We start from the raw sequence: 20,489 nt of genomic DNA, 5'->3' as shown, positions 1-20,489 counted from the left end.
AATCCAGTGCAATTAAACCGAAGCCGAGGTAAATATTTTATGTTTTTTGTATCTTATTATTACTTTTTATGCTTTAGACTATAATAATATAAAAGTATAGTTTTAAAAATGTATTTTTGTTGTAGACAATGAATTACGAAGACTTAGAATGTCGAATATCTCGCATGTTAGAGGAGGTGGAATCAGAAGATGAGGTCTTCGATGACGTTTCGGACCAAGAAGACGACCCAATAGAAATTTCACCAGCACAGGATGAGTGTGTTCAATCAGACGCTGAGCTTAGTGAAGAAGAACCGCAAAACAAAGTATAGTTGTTTCAAATGTGGAAAACACATGTTGCCTAGAACATGTGATTGTTATATGCCGAAAATTTTCATTTCCAGTAGATATTATGGACACTAATGACGAATAGTTTATTATAGTTATTATAAACAAAAATTAGTAGTTTTTAGGTATGTTTTCTTTATTTCATTTTATTATAATTTAGATTATTCTAGAACTTTACGTAAAATGATCTCAAAAATAGGTGTCATTTTAGCGTTCCTATTACACAGTGCCAATTGATGATGAATGTGATTTATTTCTAAGATAATTATAGTCAAGTTTATAATTGTGAATTGTAAAAAATAAAATTTCATTTTGTTTTGTTTAATGTTGATTTATAACGGTGATTTCCACCCAGAGTCAAAAATTTTGAGTTTTTATAGACCTTTGTTCTATTAAGTACAAATAAAAGAAGTAATGAGTAATTAAGTTGTTTTTATTTTATTTCATATGTTTAAGACCTCTTTTTAATCATGTGCTATACAAGAAGTCGAAATATTCATTTGTTTTCCCAAACGAGACACTTAAATTTTCGGAATCACAGACCGCGCGCGACTGCTTGTGTTCGGCGCAAGGGTGCGACCGCTGAAAGGTTAAACTGCCACGCTCGAGTATTACAGAAAATTCCCCTCTTCGCCTCCCTATCTATAAGTGTTTTGCTCAGGTTTATTGCTCTTAGGTGTTTTGTTTTGTATAAATCATTTTAAGAGGCATGAGCGCTTGAGCCGTGAGCGCTAAAATGAATTCGTTTTTCAGATTTTTTTTTAATGTAAGTACATAACTTTTTTTTAAGATTTAATGGCTCGTTACAAGACGTAATTAAAAAACTAAATACAAAATCAGAAGTCATTAAAATAAGCATAAAATAGTATAAAATATGCACAAAATTTGCAAATAACATGGAATTAGCCATATATTTTCTAATTACTTATTCTAAAAGAAAAAATAAAATGCTAACAATTTATTTATTTAAAAAGAATTAAGAATTATAATTCAAAAGATTTTATTTTCTTCCTAAATAATTCACAAGATTTCATTCAAGATAAATGCGTTGAAAGAAACGTTGAGAAATTGACTCTGTAAGAAAAGGACAAGATTATGAATTGGCCTAAGAAAGAGCGAGATAGGTATATAGCTTTACAAACGAGTCGAAAATAGACGACAGATTCCGAAAGTACCGAAACAACGTCGCCATATTGTCATGTCAGGTTATTGAATGTGGTGAAAAGTGAATGCAGTTTCTTGATTGTATTGTTAAAACAAGGAAGATTGTGTTAATTAAACTCCTGTGTCTTTAATACTAAGGTACTTATCGATTTATAAACTGCAGTGATTACATTGTGGATAAACTACATAGATTTCATTCATTAAAATTTGATAATTACTTCGGGTGTGGTATTTAGTTTGTACAGAATTGGTACATACCTTGTTTATTTTGTTTTAATTACACGTTGTTTATGTTATTATTCATAACATGTTGCACCTGCTCGTGTAAATGTTAATTTTAAATTGATATTGAAAATCGTATCTATAAATCAATAGTTATGGCTGCGTGGTGAAGCTCATTCATCGTTAACTTTTTATAGGCGCAGGGTGCAACGCTGCATCCGTTGAAACATGAGCTATCAGATACCATCATCACAGAGCCGCACAAGTAAGTGGTCGTTTTAAATTTCAATTATATAGTTTTGATATTGAGCTAAGTGTATATCATATTCTATGACTCATAATATGTTAGCTATTGCCCTGATTTATTAACACAAACAATAAGGCCAATACATCACAACATTGAAATGACTTCTATCTAGGTTCATTCAAAAAAATAAAAATAGTTTAAAATCTAAAAGTATGTACCTAAGTACATTAATTATATACATTTGTTTTATTTACTCAGGAATCTGGACTTCTTTATTTGTGGTGTCATGATGAAAATAATTATTTACTAAAATAAAGCTGTTAAGTTGTAATAAATTTGTTGAAATGTGTATATTCAAGAACATATCTGTGCCTCCAGTGAATAAGGGAGTAAGACGAGTTATTCCCTTTGGTTTTTATTGCACCATTGGATTCAGCTCGTCAAAATACACAAAATATCAAAAGGTCATATCTCTAGCTGCATCCTAACCCAGTTTTTCGAATGACCCAAACGGTATAAGTAGGGTGTGATAAACGGTATAAGTTACCTTATCCATCATTTTAGGCAATCGCAAAGGAACTATTCGTCTCGAGTCAAAATAACCCACGAACACAAAGACATATGTGTAGTTATACTTTTTGAATAAAGACTTAATTCAATTTTGTTCCATCCGTGCTAACACTATTTTAGTATAAACGCAGTTGTGTCATTTTTCTAACATGAGCATAAAGGAACAACTCTTAGTGTCATTGGTTCAAGTGACGACATGAGACAGTTTTGCATTAATGCCGTGTTACTATTGGTCTATTTGAATACTGCACGGAAACAACGGACACTATTCCTTTTTGCTTAATAATATTTTCAATCTTTTTTTATTTATCAGTTAACTTGGGATACTAATAATATTTCTATGGAAATTAACTATTTTTTGCAATAGTATCTATTAAAAATACAGTTTTAATTAACACATTAAGTGCTAATATTATAGTCCTTGTTTATATAAATACAGAACGATAATTGAATCATCTAAAAAAAGCCAACAAAAATGTTAAACTTATAATATTTTCTTCTTATATTTGGGTAAGTTTTATAAAAAATAACTAGTTTTTAATCTTTTTATTTTATTTAATCTAACTACAATAATACTATAATTATAGACGCATAGAAAAAAAAATTTATAACCAGTCTTGACAATTATGAATATTGTTTTTCTCTCTCATATAGCGTTTTAGCCACTGTAATTTGTCTTTTTATAGGAAAAAAATCCGCAATATCGAAACTATTTTGGTCCTGCATTATCGTAAACACTAAACATATTATGGATACTCTGGTACCATATATTTTGAAAAAATTTGGATATTGCCACGTAGAGTCTCTTCAAGTCGTATTTGCATCCAAGGCACCTTCAAATCTGTGCTTAATTTTTTCATAAAATCTTTGCAGCTCATTGTTTTTTCTTTATTTATCTATATTATTTTGATATTATAAAATATAGAAATTGTTAAAATTCCATATCATGCCGTAAAATATTGCCACTGACCACCTATAACTTTCCCTGTAAGGTAACTGAACATACCTACAGGAATATGGTTTTCGAGCTTCTCTTATCCCTTAATAGTGCTTGTATCCTCAATGTATAACCACCATGATATATTCGGTTTTTCTCCGGACAACATCTTCAGCCACCCAATCCTCTTGCTTGGAGTCCAAATCCAGCGGAGGACAATAATCGTCATTTACTAAAATTGAAGGTTTTTCGTCCTAGTGTTAAAGTTTTCTGGATCCTATTTTATACTCAATATAATATAGTATATAATACTATATCATGTAAAACGTGACTTGGAATAAAAATATTCAAATAAATCAACATAAAATATTTTTTTTAAACAATCGTAAAAGTTACGAAAAGCCCAATTATACGTCAAAATGACGTACAACATCCTCTTTACTACAAAATGGCGGAATTTACCGGGATGAGCCAACTATGTACTGCTAGGTCTCGACGGCTAATGAGTTGTTTCTGGATTTCGAAGCGATTCGATGGTAAATATAGAAAAGACAAAGTTATTTCGTCGCGGTGTACATTAAATTTACGTAGATTGGACTTCTAGGGTTAAATGCATAAACACCTACATGTTGTTTTGTTTTTATTATATCTAATAACGATAAAAAATCCGTTGATTTTATTCGTTTTTCAAACTACATGCATGGTTGTTCCACTAAAAGGCCTCAATTGAGTCATAAAGTACACAAATTTCAAGCATAATAAGTCGCATCATTTCTATAAAACCAAAACTGGCAATAATTTAAGTCGTGTTATGCGACTATGAACATAGTGCATTAGGGCATAAGTCGTTATATTGCAAAGAGCAAAAAAAACCTTATGTGAATACATTGAGTTATTCCATGAAGTACTCGTTCATAAGGGCACAACTACAAAAAAACACGAAAAAAGTATATTTATGGGGTTGTTACAATATCTGTTCATATGTAAAACTAAAGTCTAACATCATATCTTACCCATACAAGCTTAAAAATTTGAAGTTATAAAGATTTAGTGTTGATATATAGTTTTTTGTCTCTCCTGAAAAGTGCTGTTTTTGAGTTATTCCCTTATTCACTGGAGGCACAGATATTATGTTCTTGAAGTAAAAAATATTTTAATAGTTAATTTCATAAATTAACCAAGAAAGTATATTTTATATTATTTAACTCATTATCTGGTTCAAGTGCATAGTCATATCTAAACTAGAACAACTTCAATACTATTATAAAAACAGTAAAAAAGTTTTTGTGTTGTATTGAACTTACTTGAAGCCTTCTCATAAATATTTTACTAGGTATCTAACAGATTTTTTCTCTAGAAAGAGACTTAAAGTAAAAAAGGGTAGAAGTTACTTTAAAATAGAACTTGTTTATTTATTTAGAAATTAAAGACTTTTTAACGGAATTTAAACGTGATTTATTCATGATATTATTTTCCCGATGTTTCCGGAGTCTCCCCGTGACCACGCTCGCTGTACAGTGTTTGAAACGTCGGGAAAATAATATAATGAATAAATCGCGTTTAAATTCCGTTAAAAAGTCTTTAATTTCTAAATGTATAATACTCGCGTAAAACCAAACCCCAGAAAATACTTTGTTTATTTATTTCAAGTCTACAAGTGCATTTCAATCCTGTCAATACAACTTAGTAAATGTTTTTTTGTAATGTTATCAAAATGATATTCCAGTGTCGCATAGCAACTATGGTGGATCTGATGTGCCAATGGCTCCCAGCAAGGAGCAGCAGACCCTCATGTGGCAGCAGAACTCCTACTTGGTGGATTCTGGCATCAACTCTGGTGCCGCCACTCAGGTTGTTATAAACTTTTTATGCTTCTTTTCTGTATTAATGTCTCTGTTTCTATGTCTTAAAAAGATTACACAATAAGGCTTTTACATAAATTGAAAGTTTAAGTAAATACTTAGTTAAATAACAATACTAGAAGTTAAATTAAATACTAAGTGTGAAATCCTATGTCCTTTTAAGGAGTATAAGACAGATGCATTGTATTTTTTTAATTATGATATCAAGTAGTTGGTCAAATATGTGTTTTGATTGAGGAATTTCGATTTTGATGGAGTAAATGGTTAAATGTAACCCAAGACTACTCAGTCTTCACATATGTTCGGCACTGTCATTTGTGCCTATTTTGCTCGTTTAGTTTCATAAAAGATGTATTAGGATCTTACATTTTGTTTTATTCTTTTGATATTTTTCATACATATTCTAACAATGTTCTATTGTTCAGGTGCCATCACTTACTGGCAAGGAAGATGACGAGATGGAAGGCGATCAACTCATGTTTGATCTTGACCAGGGCTTTGCCCAAGGTTTTACCCAGGAACAAGTTGATGGTAGGTTTTTATATTTATAATAATTTCTTAATTTCCATCTAGTTGTTTAAAAAAAAACATAAACTATATATAAACAATAAAACAGATGTATTTGTTTGATTTTGTATCTAATTAGTTCTACACATTACATACACATAGTAGATTGCAAGGAATTGCAACATCATTTCTAATTTCTTGGCTTTAATTCTCAGCATATTTTAAAAATAAATTTACTCATGAAAGCTGTCTATTTCGTATAAGCTTTCACGGAAGTGAAAGACGAAGTTCCAAGTGAAGACGGGTCGAATCAGTTGCGCTTATACAACCTGGACGATTTGACGCACACTTATGTTGTTGCACCTGGAGACTAGTCATGGAGGGTAGCGGGATCCGAGGCACGGTTCACCGCTGGCCGACCGCTAGTCAGTAGGGGGCCCAAGTAGCGTGCTAGCCACATGTGAAAGGCTGCCCCGCCAACTAGCGAAAAATCCCAAGATGCGCCATAGTGCCGGTTGGCGACCGGATGAGAGGGCCCTATGGACATCCTTGGGGGGGCTCGGGCGTCCCCGCAGTCTCCAGACTAGTCCCCATCAGTGTAGCTTCTGAGTGTGTGTCTCAGGTCTAGAAGTATAGCGCCTCGATTCACTGCCGTCTTCACACCTACTTCACTCTTCAATTTATATGAAAAAAGCAAGGTACAAGAATAAAGTTGTACAGCGGCAGCACTCCCTCTCGCTGAAAGTAGACCTCACTAACATCAGAGGTCTACACTCCAACCTCGCTGCAGTCCACTTCCACCTAGAGACTAGCAATCCTTGTATCTTGTTCCTCACGGAGACGCAGATTAGATGTCCGTCTGACTTGGCGTACCTATCCTATCCCGGCTACACCCTGGAGCACAATTTTAAAGCTCGGTCAGGTGTGTGCGCGTACGTCCGAGACGACATCTGTTGTCGGCGTCTCCGGTATCTTGAAGACCCCCATTTTTCCGTATTATGGATGCTGGTGGACACAGGCCCAGAGAAACTTCTCTATGCATGTGTCTACCGAGCGCACAGCGGAGACCAGGAGACGATCAGGCTCACAGAGTACCTAAGTGAGGCGGCGGACGCTGCTCAGCACAAATACCCTTCCGCTCAGCTTGTGTTACTGGGGGATTTTAATGCCCACCACCAGGAGTGGCTATACCCATACCAGTGCACTGACCTCGCTGGGAGAGAGATGCGTAAACTTGCTATAGCATTGAATCTCACCCAGCTGGTTCAAGGAGCGACGCGGGTTCCTGATGTTGAGAGCCATACAGCCAATTGCTTGGACCTTCTGCTGACAACAGATCCAGACCGTTACTCGGTAGCGATTTCCTCGCCGCTTGGCAGCTCCGATCACTGTCTGGTGAAATCTGTATCTGTCTACTCGCCGCCCGATCCCAGTCCTAAGGGCTCTCGGCGCGTGTGGCAATACAAGTCAGCTGATTGGGATGAGATGCGTTCCTTTTTTGCATCATATCCTTGGCGGCCTGTCTGCTTTTCTTCTGAAGACCCTTCGACCTGCGCGGATGCTGTGACTGATGTGTTGCGACAGGGAATGGAGTACTTTATTCCATTCTCCGACGTAGCCATGTCCGGCAAAGCTCAGCCCTGGTTCAGAGCCGATTGCAGACGCGCTGAAGCGCTTAAGCAAGAGGCGTATCTGGCTTGGGTTGACGCTCGACACCGCAAAGCGAGGGATGTATCTGAAAAGAAGAAAGCCTTTAACCGGGCTGCCAAGTCCTGCAAGAAGGCTCTACGGAAAGCTCGATTTGACCACGTTAGCCGTATAGGGAACAAACTGGCTTCTTACCCCTCCGGTAGTAAAGCGTTTTGGTCCCTGGCAAAGTCGGTTGAATCGAATTTCTGCCGCCCCTCACTTCCTCCACTGCTGAAACCTGACGGGACGCTGGCTCACACCGCCGTAGAGAAAGCGAACCTATTTACTACTCTATTTGCGGAAAATTCTCGTCTGGATCCTGCAAGCGCAAAACCTCCCAGTCTACCTGGATGCGAGGCGAAAATGCCGGAAATTCGCATCCGTCAGACGGAGGTTCTTAAAACGCTGCGGAATCTTGACGTGAATAAAGCCAGTGGCCCTGATGGAATTCCAGCCATAGTTCTTAAAACCTGTGCGCCTGAACTTGCTCCTGTTTTGACACGCCTCTTTCGCCTTTCGTTGACGACTGGAATAGTACCGAAATCATGGAAACTTGCCAACGTGCAGCCTGTGCCCAAAAAAGGCAGTCGTGCCGATCCTTCCAACTACAGGCCAATTTCAGTCACGTCCATACTCTGTAAGACTATGGAACGTGTACTGAACAGCCGGCTCCTGGCACACCTAGAAGCGAACGACCTCCTCAGTGACCGACAATACGGGTTCCGCCGAAACCGGTCTACTGGGGATCTTCTAGCGTACGCCACCTACATCTGGAGCGAGGCCATCGAGAATCATGGTGAAGCACTTGCTGTCTCCCTTGATATCTCAAAGGCCTTCGATAGGGTCTGGCATGATAGTCTTATTGGCAAGCTTCCATCCTACGGTCTGCCTGCTGGTCTCTGCGCCTGGATCTCAGATTTTCTGAGAGACCGGTCGCTTCGGGTAGTCGTCGACGGCTGCTCGTCCGACCAAATGGCTATAAATGCCGGAGTCCCTCAGGGATCAGTTCTTTCCGCAACACTCTTCCTGCTACACATCAACGATCTGCTGAAACCCGGTATCTATGGGTACGCAGACGATAGCACTGTTGTGGAGAGATATGTATCCAGCGCGCGAGCCAGTACGGCACAAATTCAGTCTCTACGGGAGGCGATGGTTGATCGCATGAACTTGTCCTTACAGGCGGTCTCCGACTGGGGCGATGCCAATCTGGTCAAGTTCAATGCGTCTAAGACCCAGGCGTGTCTATTCTCCGCTAAACGGAGTCCATTCCACCTGACTCCGAATTTCCAAGGTGTGTCCGTGCCGATAACTAACCACCTCGAGCTTCTTGGTATCACCTTAACGCCCACTCTGAACTTTGGTTCCTTCATTGAATCTAAAGCCCAAGTAGCCTCAAAAAAGCTTGGAATTCTGGCGAAGGTGAGACAGTATTTCAGCCCGGGACAGTTGCTCAACCTTTATCAAGCACAAGTCCGATCGTGCATGGAATACTGCTCTCACCTCTGGGACGGTTCCGCCAAGTACCAGCTGGAGGCGCTTGAGGCGATAGAGAGGCGTGCCAAGAGGCTCATAAACGACGATAACCTAGTAGGCAAAAAGCTCCAGAGCCTCGGTCACCGCCGCAGAGTGGCCAGCTTATCGGTCTTCTATCGGATACACTTTGGAGAGTGCGCTGCGGAACTGCACGATCTCGTTCCGCCATCCCCGTTCTTCCATCGATCGTCGAGGCGCACAGATTCTAGGCATCGCCATATGGTGGACGTTCCATGTACCCGGACTAAGCGGTTCGGTTCCACATTCTTTATCCGAACCGCGAGGGACTGGAACATGCTTCCTGAGTCTGTGTTCCCCGACGAGTACAATATGGGGGTCTTCAAGCGTAGAGTGAACAGGTACCTTCTAGGGAAGCGCGTTCCATCTTAGACCACATCTCAGCTTAACATCAGGCGAGATTGTGGTCAAGCGCTTCCCTATTACCAATAAAAAAAAAAAAAAAAAAAAAAAAAAAAACTTTCTTTTTTTTACACAGACATGAACCAGCAGCTCTCGCAAACGCGCTCTCAGCGTGTGCGCGCGGCGATGTTCCCCGAAACACTGGAGGAGGGCATCGAGATCCCCTCCACACAGCTGGACCCAGCACAACCCACTGCTGTTCAACGCTTGGCTGAGCCCTCGCAGATGCTCAAACATGCTGTTGTGAACTTGATTAATTATCAAGACGATGCTGATCTTGCTACCAGGTAAAGTGTTCATTATAAATCTTGTTAGAAATTAATATGAAGTGCTGTTTAACTATGTTGTTGGTAATTTTATAAAAATTTATTATTTATTCACTATATTATGACTTTTATAAAGCATTTAGTACATTAAAATTTCCATACAATGCATAATATATTCACTCAGTATGATCACTATTCAATGTGGGGGAAAACTTCAAAAATGAAGATGATCTGAATATGTACAGTTTTCAATTTATAATCTTGTAAAAACTATTATTATAGAAGTTGATTTTTTGTCTTTAGGGCTATCCCTGAGTTGATCAAGCTCTTGAACGATGAAGACCAAGTAGTAGTCTCTCAAGCTGCTATGATGGTGCATCAGCTCTCTAAGAAAGAAGCTTCCCGACATGCGATCATGAACTCGCCACAGATGGTCGCCGCTTTAGTGCGAGCAATTTCCAACAGCAATGATCTCGAAACCACTAAGGGAGCTGTTGGAACTTTGCATAACTTGTCTCACCACAGACAAGGGTTGCTCGCTATCTTCAAGAGTGGAGGCATTCCCGCTCTGGTGAAACTACTGAGCTCTCCTGTTGAGTCTGTGCTCTTCTACGCGATCACAACTCTCCATAATTTATTGCTGCATCAAGACGGATCGAAAATGGCCGTTCGCCTTGCTGGAGGGCTTCAAAAGATGGTTGCGCTATTGCAGAGAAACAATGTGAAGTTCCTCGCGATTGTCACTGATTGTCTTCAGATCCTCGCGTATGGAAATCAAGAGTCGAAACTTATCATACTCGCTTCTCAAGGTCCGATCGAATTGGTGCGAATCATGCGCTCGTACGATTACGAAAAGTTGTTGTGGACTACATCTCGTGTACTTAAGGTAATTTCATTCTATCAATTATTATTAGGGTGCTTTTAACCAATCATATCACTTCATTTAGCGTTTGAGCGTAGACGCTTCAAACACCAAATGAAGTAAAGCTATTCATCCTCGCACATATCTGGTGGAAAAGTACCCTTGTAATTGTTTTATGTGTTTGTAACTATATCCCAAAAAAAAAATTTAGATTAAAGAACTAAACAAAATAAAATAAAAAAAACTAAAATGAGTTGTAATATTAATATTATCGCTTTTTATTTTAAAGGTGTTGTCAGTGTGCTCAAGCAACAAGCCAGCTATTGTGGAAGCCGGTGGTATGCAGGCTCTTGCTATGCACCTTGGTAACCCAAGTGGCCGTCTCGTCCAGAACTGCCTCTGGACTCTGAGGAATCTTTCTGATGCTGCTACCAAGGTAAATATTAATAGTTTTTATTATGAATCCTATGTATTATTACTATGTTGAAATAACAGATAAACTTGCTATATTTTCTAGATTCCAGAACTATCAAGAAATTAAAATTATATTCTTTTATTCTCATGTGTTTCTTTATGATTTGGCATTTTCCAATATTGAAACAAATAAACTGACAAAAAAAAATAAAAATGTTGCAGGTGGATGGTCTTGAAAATCTGCTCCAAAGCCTTGTGCAAGTGTTGGCTTCAACTGATGTTAACATTGTTACTTGTGCTGCTGGCATACTTTCCAACTTGACTTGCAACAACCAACGTAACAAGGTATGGTATTGGTTTGATTTGTATTTTTTTTTGCAATGTACAGAAATGCAATTGTATGACTTGCAAGTTTCATTTTTGTTAAATATAAATATATAGTTTTTTAAACATTGTGTTATAGAATATTCAATTCTAATGTTCATAGATTTTTCGTAATTTCAAAGCGAAAAGTTGCATATTATGTAATTTTGCATATGAAAGGTACTGACAGAATTTCACTTACTATTGCCGTCAGATGATTGACCGTAGTTCCACAGTCAGTGCTATGAGTGTTTGTAAACTTTTTTTTTACATTCTCCTAATGATGTTTGCGAATGTGAACTCATTTATTACTTAAACTTTTGTCAATTCCAGGTGACAGTATGCCAAGCGGGCGGCGTGGACGCACTCGTCCGTACCGTGGTCTCGGCCGGCGATCGCGAAGAGATCACAGAACCCGCGGTGTGTGCCCTGCGGCACCTCACCTCGCGCCACGTGGAGAGCGAGATGGCGCAGAACGCGGTGCGCCTGCACTACGGGCTGCCGGTGAGTGCTGGACTTGAGACCATCTACACTAATATTATAAAGAGGAAAACTTTGTTTGTTTGTTTGATTGTAATGAATAGGTTTGATTGTAATGAATAGGCTCATAAACTACTGGACCGATTTTAAAAATTCTTTCACCATTCGAAAGCTACATTATCCACGAGTAATATAGGCTAGGTTTTATCCAAGAAATCCCACGGGAACGGGAACTATACGGGTTTTCCTTTGAAAACGCGGGCGAAGCCGCAGGCGAAAAGCTAGTCTTGAGATCATATTGTGTAAAAGTACTGGTCGTGACGTCCTAAATCATCAGGTCGCTAGGGACGTGAGACGGACCGCGTGCGGTGCGTCACTTAACGATAAACGCTTAACTTTACTAATATTATAAAGCTGAAGTGTTTATTTCCTTCCTTCCGAAAAATTCCTTCGGTGTGAAATAGCTCATTTATCGAGGAAGGCCATAGGCTTTATATCATCACGCGTAGACCAACAGGAGCGTAGCAATGCGGGTATAACCGCAGGGCACAGCTAGTTGCTTTATAAGGATAATAATTTATTGATTATTTATTTTGCTTGTCATTGAACATTTTTCTTTCATTTTGCATTCCTTTACCGTTCAAAATCGGCAAGTTGTTAAACCAGTACTTATGTAGAAAAACTAGACTTTTAGTTATGGATAACTTAATAATATTTCCCTCTATTTATGATAATATTTCCCTCTATATGTTGTGCAGGTGATAGTGAAGCTGCTGCAGCCGCCGTCGCGCTGGCCGCTGGTGAAGGCGGTGGTGGGGCTGGTGCGCAACCTGGCGCTGTGCCCGGCCAACCACGCGCCGCTGCGCGAGCACGGCGCCGTGCACCACCTCGTGCGCCTGCTGCTGCGCGCCTTCAACGACACGCAGCGGGTATGTGTATACAGGGTGTAATCGTTAAGTGTGCACAGGCGATTATTCCGCAATTATAACAGATATCAAAAAACTTTAAACTGATATCGAAAGTACTTAACCTAATGAGTCAAATGGCCAAAATAATTTTTCAATAATAAACGAGAAATATCTAATACTTACTTATACAGGGTGATATTTTCAACTGGGCGTAGTAGATGGATCTGAAAGTGTGAAACGTTAAAAGGATATACTGGACACGGTAGGCGAAATGCGGAACTATGAGGAATATCGCAATAAGCGTATTAAAATATCATGTCGATTTTGATGAATGATGAAAATTAAAAATGACTGTGAAATGATTTGTGGGAAAAATCAATTTTGTTATACAAGTTACGAACCTGTTGGCAAAAATCACACCCTATATTATTACACTGATTCTGGAAAGCAACAAGTAAATAATACATTGAAAACTACAGAAACAACTAATTTTTAATAACATTGTATTTATTGTATGCGTAACCTACCATAGCCTAGTGAAAAAAATGAAAAATTATTTTTTTCGGCAAAAAACACAATAACAATATTAGTAGTTGCTTATTTCACATTATAAATATTAACGATAGCTCCCACACTAAGAGAACTTGTGTTGACTTTAGTAGATCAACTTTCAAAAAAAAAAAATTGGTTGCCTGTAAAGTCGGTATACGGGCGAAAGTTTTACGTGACAACGACTTTTTATGTCTGTCTCTCTCGCTCTTAGGCGGGCTAACCATGCCTGAGTGGAAGGGACGCGTGCCTCTCACTCGCTCTCATTGTGAGCGCATAACGTGAGCGGATCGTAACGCAGTTTCTTGAAGTGTCACCCGGCAAACCAATTTATAAGACGTTGTCACGTCAAAAGCATTTATTCAAATAACAAATTTTAATACCATAAACATTTAGGATCCTATAACTAATCAAATAAATTTCCAGCAACGCTCATCAGTATCGGGCGGCGGAGGTACGGGCGGCGCGTACGCAGACGGCGTGCGTATGGAAGAGATAGTGGAGGGGGCTGTGGGAGCACTGCATATACTGGCCCGTGAGAGCCTCAACCGTGCGCTGATACGTCAGCAGAACGTCATACCGATATTCGTGCAACTGCTGTTCAACGAGATTGAGAATATACAGGTGATTTAAACGATGGTATACAGGGTGTCCCACTATTGGTATACTAAGCGCGAAGGGACTTGTAGTTTTGCATACACTGATCGAACGATGCAAACAACGAAATACGTCAAAAATTGTTTGCTAAATTTTTCCTGAAAATCCATGTTTTCTTCTCTAGCTTCGCGCAGCCGGCATATACTGCTTCGCTAATGTGAGCATTTTGTCTATGAAAACAATATAATCTTAAACGATAGCCCACGTGCTGGTGGCAAAGTTGGGCGGTTGCTTGTTTGGTGTGCACATAGAGTTTGAAGAATTCATCTATTTGAAAAAAAAAAAAATGCGTCTGGAATTTTATAAGTATTTTTTATAAACTCAGCGTATGCAAAACTATAACCTCCTTTGAGCTTAGTATACCAACAGTGGGACACTCTGTAGATCTGAAAATGTTATGTACATGTGATGTAGAAGATATTGTAATGGTAAGGTTGGGAATTAAAGTGAATAAGGCTTTGGTGGTATTGAAGAAGTAGAACTTGCAACGGAATATTATTTTGTCGTGCTAAATGATGACTTTATCGTTGGAAAGCAATCTTGACCAATATGTTAAAAATTTTAGAGAAAATGATTTTTTTACCGTATATTGAATTATGACAATGCTACTTATGGTGTAATTTGCCTATTATATTCTACCTTATTGACAAAATAATTATAAATATGTTTTGATTATTTCAGCGTGTGGCCGCTGGAGTGCTTTGTGAGCTGGCTGCAGATAAAGAAGGTGCTGAGATGATAGAAGCTGAAGGTGCCACCGCTCCACTCACAGAACTGCTGCATTCTCGGAATGAAGGTATGCACTATAATATCCCAAGAACTTTTTGTTATTCTGACTAAATAATTGTAACTATGAGTAAAGTAGGTAGAAAATTATGATTATAATAAATTGTATTTTCTTTGTAACTCCTTATCTTTTTGAACATTGATTTTAGTAAAATTATGTCATGAAAGATTATCTACAAGCTTTGCCCACTTGCAATAAGCTTGCACTAAACAAATCGGACAATAACTTCCAGGCACACTATTTACAAAAATACAAAGAATGGAAGTGGAATTATAGTTATATTATCGCAGTCCCAGTTATATTATACGCAAGGGTAGCCGAGAGGCTAGACGTTGCCTCGGTATGCCAAAAGACCTGCAGGGTTCCCATCCCATCATCCTGCCTCGCGATATTTTTTTTTATTCTTTTAAAATTTCTCATTTATCAAACATTTGAAGATTATAAAGCTAAATATGTGAGTCACAAATACACACTGATACTCACCGCGCAGGCGTAGCGACGTACGCGGCGGCGGTGCTGTTCCGCATGTCGGAGGACAAGCCGCACGACTACAAGAAGCGGCTGTCCATGGAGCTCACCAACTCGCTGTTCCGCGACGACCACCAGATGTGGCCCAACGATCTCGCCATGCAGCCCGATTTGCAGGTGATTATGTTAACTCTATAAAGTATTAAAATGTATCCCTTTTCCCCTTTATCACAGCAGCCTAGAGAACAGCAACAATAATAAAAAATATAAAAAACGACGTGTGGCACTCGGGGACTGCCGCGGTAAAGCTATTGCATGCTATGCCTTCAAGCCACACCTCCGCCCGTCGGAGTGGGGAGCGTGAGGTTTTTTCGTTACGAAATTTCTCGATTCGGTCCCCGCGCTCAAGGCCCGCGATAGAAGCTATGCAATCCATACTATACTAATATTATAAATGTGAAAGTAACTCTGTCTGTCTGTTACTCAATCACGCCCAAACTACTGAACCAATTTTCATGAAATTTGGTATAGATATATTTTGATACCCGAGAAAGGACATAGGCTACTTTTTATCCCGGGAAAATGACGCAATCCCGGAAATCCCACGGGAACGGAAACTATGCGGGTTTTTCTTTGACTGCGCGGGCGAAGCTGCGGGCAGAAACCGAGTAATAAATAAAAAAGTTGTAAATACATATATTGATGTTGATTATAATTGTATAATACGGATTTATCTATTCTAATTGCATGTATTTTTTATTTGATAATTCGATTTCTAGCTTTTGTCTTTCGATATATTTTCTTAAAAAAAAGTTTAGTTCAAATCATTAAATAAGTTGTTTAGGAACCATAATGTATTTTCTTGTGTGTATAATAATTATATCGATATTTCTTGAATGTCTAAGGGCTGATTTTTCAATCCTTGGTTAATACTTATTCATCGAATAACGTATTAAACTACCAATTCAAAAATGTATTCTTTGCCCGTCTTTGACAGTTTACGGGTGACATTTTAATATTAGAGTATGGCCGCCAAAAATTGTACATTCAAGAAAAAAAAAATGTCCTTGTCATTTTATATAGCATCAGATTTTTTTATATAGTAATTATGGTAGTTTTTAAATAGTTTCAGCTTTACTATGTTATATTTATCATTATATTAATAATTTAAATTAATTTTGAGTGCCTTTAACAAGCTCAATATTTTTTTTTTGAAATGCTTATTTTCCTTTCCATACTAAAATCATGTGTCCCACTTAGTCATCTCACACTTTGAAGTCACAAAATTATGCAAAAATCTATTGATACCTGTAAAATTTTGGTATTTCTAAATTATTCTGTAAACTTGTGGATAGTTTCAACAAGTTCTAATAAAAATAACATAAAAGAAATTAATATAAAACTCACTTAAAACTATGTCTCACTTTTTTTCACGAATGATACTTCACGCACGGTTACCATAAAATAACACCCTAAATAACTAGATATCCAAGCCACAAAAATATTTTTAAGTAGCGACAACACCGATTTACATGTTGGCCAACCTTTAGAAAAAAATCGCCATTTTGTTACTGTCAAAGTTAATCGAAAGGTAGTCGGCATTTTTGCTTCGCAACATTTTAATAATTTTGAGTGAGAATTATGCAAGGTAAGAATACAAATTTACTATATTATTTAAATTATGTGTGTAGCTTTAGTGTTCTAGTAACAAATCAAACTATGCGGCGTCTTATTACTACAATACTTTGGCGAATAAAGGCTTTTTAGGTTATGTCCAACCATATTTTTATTCACGAATGATACCATGTGTTACTATTGTGTTACGTAACATCCGTGAGCGGCTCTTAGGGGTAGTACTCACTAGAGAATCTAAAGTTAAAAATTTACTTTTTTACATAAAGAGAACCCACTTCAAAAACTATCATGTTTCGGAAGTTAGTAACTTTTTTACTATAATAATTCGTATTCGTAATTAATATCATAAGTTGTGAATGATTCTTGCATTTGTAAGTATTATAGAAATACAAAATTTGAGAAATAAAACTTTTTCTTTAATATTTAAATTTGTTTTATTGAGTTTTAAAGTAATTTAATCAAATAATTTAATTAACAATATAAAACAGAAATATAAAAAAAATATCCTGCATTATTAGTTGTAATGTACACTAGGCTTAACAAAATCACGTATGTTACTATCAGTCACGTATGTTACGGTGTGTTACGATTTCACTACTGTTATTGTACAATATTTGGCGGCCATACTCATTATCGTGTAATACTTTATGGGCGTATAAGTATTAACCATGGATTGAAAAATCGGCCCTTAAATGCATTGGTTGCCTGATTTCTTAAAATATTTATATTGATTTACAGGACATGCTCGGGCCTGAGCAAGGCTATGAAGGATTGTATGGTACGAGGCCATCATTCCATCAACAAGGTAAGATTCTACCATCTTTACATGCATACACACTAACTAGTAGATTTAGTGAGTAGATTAACATATATTAGAAACAATATTTTATGCATAAATTTGTTCAGGAATAAAATATAGTCTAAAGTAGTTTTACAGGAATCATTTCATTTAGTGTATTCTTAGAGAAGAAACAATTATGTTTACTTTTTTAATATATAAAGTACAATTTTTATGTATTTAAACTCAAGTATTTCTCATATTTGTTAATCTCCTAACACTATTGTAACATGTATGGAATATTGTTCATTGTATTGTATATTGTGCTCTTATTATAGAGTTCTGAGAATGTGTATATTATCTTATAAATATGTGTCTCTTCTTTACACGCAGCCTAATCCGGGACCTATTTATCACTAAACTCAGGTGACGGGAATATTGTTACTTTTTAAGTGATTTCTGAACTAAATAATAATTAATTAGTAATTTTATATTTTGTGTGTTTTTGCTTTAGTGTAGAATTTTTAACCCATTTGTGTGGTTTGTTTTTGATTTGTGGTTTGTTTACTAAAATACTGGTATATATATTTAGAGAAATTACAATAATGCAAATTTTGAACAATAATATGATACTCATTGTGCTTATGATCATTGCCACTAATCAGTTCATGTATCTGTCAAAACATTTTGTTATAAAATATAGTGCCATCACTAGAAAATTTTGAAATAAATATATTGTAGAAATGATTTAAGTTATACAATAGTTGAAGAATTTTTCTATGAACTTTTTTTATAATCGGAAGTTTTTAATATACTTTCTCTAAATATATGTAACATATGAGTAAAACTAAATGCTGCACCATTGAGATTTGATGAAAATTAACATAGCCTTTAATAAGCCATATCCTTTTGTGTATTACTTGCTTATTTCTGAAGTTTTAAGTTGAATACTTTATTGTATAAAGGGTTTCTCATTGTTTAAGAAAATCGTTATTGTTTCATTTTTGGAGCGACTTATTTTAATTTATTCATGAAATAGTTTTTTGTAATACATAAAACATAATTATATAACACGTAAAATTACCTAGCGAAATGTTAAATTTACATTTTCATTTATTTTCTAACAGATTGGACGTAAAAATCGTCTGTCTTATATATTTATGGCTGGTTTCACAATTACTAGATGTGTGTGCTTATCTGCCAGTAAATATTACAAAATATAAACATATGAATATACAACACAGTAAAATGTTAAAAATTATCAGAAACATTATCAGTAAGTTGTTAAACCGGCCCTTATAATTTTTCTGTCCACATGACTTTGGTTTACCATTATTCAAGATGACCATTGACCACTATCACTACATAGTATAAAACAAAGTCGTTTTCTCTGTCCCTATGTCCCTTTGTCCCTTAGTATGCTTAAAACTACGCAACGGATTTTGACGCGGTTTTTATTAATAGATAAAGTGATTCAAGAGGAAGGTAGTATATAATTTATTAGGTTTTAGACAAAGCGGGCGAAGCCGCGGGTGGTAAGCTAGTACATAATATATGAAAATACTAACATTAAACAAATTGCAGGCTACGACCAAATACCGATAGACTCGATGCAGGGGCTGGAGATCGGCAGCGGGTTCGGCATGGACATGGACATCGGGGAGGGTGAAGGGGCCGCTGCTGCCGAGTTAGCGTTCCCCGAGCCGCCGCATGATAATAATAATGTGGCTGCGTGGTACGATACTGATTTGTAGGGCGACGTGTAGTAGGGAGGTAGTGTGCATACTGGCTGGTTAGTGTGCTGTGGGTACACTGGTTGGTTAGTGTGCTGTGGGTATGGGGTAGTTTGCATACTGAGTTAAGTGTGCTGTGGTTATAGGGCAGTGTGCACACTGCCTTGTATTGTGCATATTAATATGTCGTGTACGCTGTGATTATGGGGAAGTGTGCATACTGACTAGTAGTGTACTCTGTGGGTATGGGGTTTAACCCATGCACTCTAGTGCATACTGACCAGTTTGAGTCACTACACAAGTCAGTTTTACTGTTCGTTGACTTGTATTGTGATTTGTGAATATATACTTTTTTGTGCCAACTTGTAGTACACTATTGTAGGCAGAGGCGGCTCGCCCTAAGGAGCGCTGGTGCAGTGAACTCCCATAAATAATTATAATAAAATCATGCTCCTTAATTTCATTATTAATTTATTAATATTAATTATTACTATTTAAAATCAATCGTAATCGTAAAAAACTACTGGCAATACCAATGAAAATATCCATCATTCCATCATCCCATACACCTGTAGGTATAATACTGTATTACATAACGCGCGTAGCGGAGCGCTCACGATTGCGCTCCAATGAAAAAATATTTAGTACATTTCCTAATACGAAATCCAATAGGAGTGAAAGAGATAGTTTGTCAGAGTCCTGCGCGTGAAACAGAAGATTTTCTATGAAAAAATAGCAAAATTCGGAGCGCCGCTCCCGCAAACGTTGCCGGTTCGTTTTTACCGCGCGCCCGGGTGCCCGTACACAAGACAGGGATTGCGCGCGACGTTGCCACTCCTATATAAACAAACACTCTAGTCAACTTGACTGCACGCGTGCGAATGTATATTCGGGAATTTTCTAATTAAAATCATAAGATACGTGTTGACTGTTGAAATAGCCTGTAGTTATCAGTATTACTTGTGAGTGTTAAAATGGACAATTATAATGTGGCGTTCATTAAAAAGTGTGTTTACAGTTAAAACGTTACAAATTCGGCTTGAATTGAAAGCTAAGGGACCGCCACGGCCTGAACTTGACCTTACGCAAAAATGTACGACAAAAACGA

General features: G+C 37.4%; 1 protein-coding gene across 3 annotated transcripts; it reads left to right on the top strand.

Moving 5' to 3' along the window:
• Positions 1 to 1,507: 1,507 nt before the first annotated feature.
• LOC123691520 (armadillo segment polarity protein) lies at positions 1,508 to 20,200 on the top strand. Of its 3 annotated transcripts, XM_045635990.1 has the most exons (16): positions 1,508 to 1,629; positions 1,911 to 1,978; positions 5,194 to 5,318; positions 5,755 to 5,860; positions 9,558 to 9,768; positions 10,051 to 10,633; positions 10,899 to 11,045; positions 11,243 to 11,368; positions 11,720 to 11,890; positions 12,625 to 12,795; positions 13,750 to 13,947; positions 14,662 to 14,776; positions 15,258 to 15,412; positions 17,609 to 17,675; positions 18,042 to 18,074; positions 19,233 to 19,364. In XM_045635990.1, the coding sequence occupies exons 2-15, from the start codon at positions 1,942 to 1,944 to the stop codon at positions 18,044 to 18,046; spliced, it is 2,217 nt and encodes a 738-aa protein (XP_045491946.1). In that variant the 5' UTR covers positions 1,508 to 1,629; positions 1,911 to 1,941; the 3' UTR covers positions 18,047 to 18,074; positions 19,233 to 19,364. The 3 variants fall into 3 exon arrangements, with proteins under 3 accessions (XP_045491946.1, XP_045491945.1, XP_045491944.1); XM_045635989.1 differs by lacking the exon at positions 18,042 to 18,074 and having other exon boundaries at positions 11,246 to 11,368; positions 19,233 to 20,200; XM_045635988.1 differs by lacking the exon at positions 18,042 to 18,074 and having other exon boundaries at positions 19,233 to 20,200.
• Positions 20,201 to 20,489: the final 289 nt, after the last annotated feature.

This window comes from Colias croceus, chromosome 4 (assembly GCF_905220415.1).
Source record: "Colias croceus chromosome 4, ilColCroc2.1".
Lineage (NCBI taxonomy): Eukaryota > Metazoa > Arthropoda > Insecta > Lepidoptera > Pieridae > Colias > Colias croceus.
This window is presented reverse-complemented; position numbering and strand designations above follow the sequence as displayed.

Coding starts and splice junctions, on each gene's coding strand:
- LOC123691520 (XM_045635988.1), top strand. CDS start 1,942: ATGAGCTATCAGATACCATCATCACAGAGCCGCACAA. Junction 11,046..11,242: donor TTTCTGATGCTGCTACCAAG/GTAAATATTAAT, acceptor ATAAAAATGTTG/CAGGTGGATGGTCTTGAAAA. Junction 11,369..11,719: donor GCAACAACCAACGTAACAAG/GTATGGTATTGG, acceptor TGTCAATTCCAG/GTGACAGTATGCCAAGCGGG.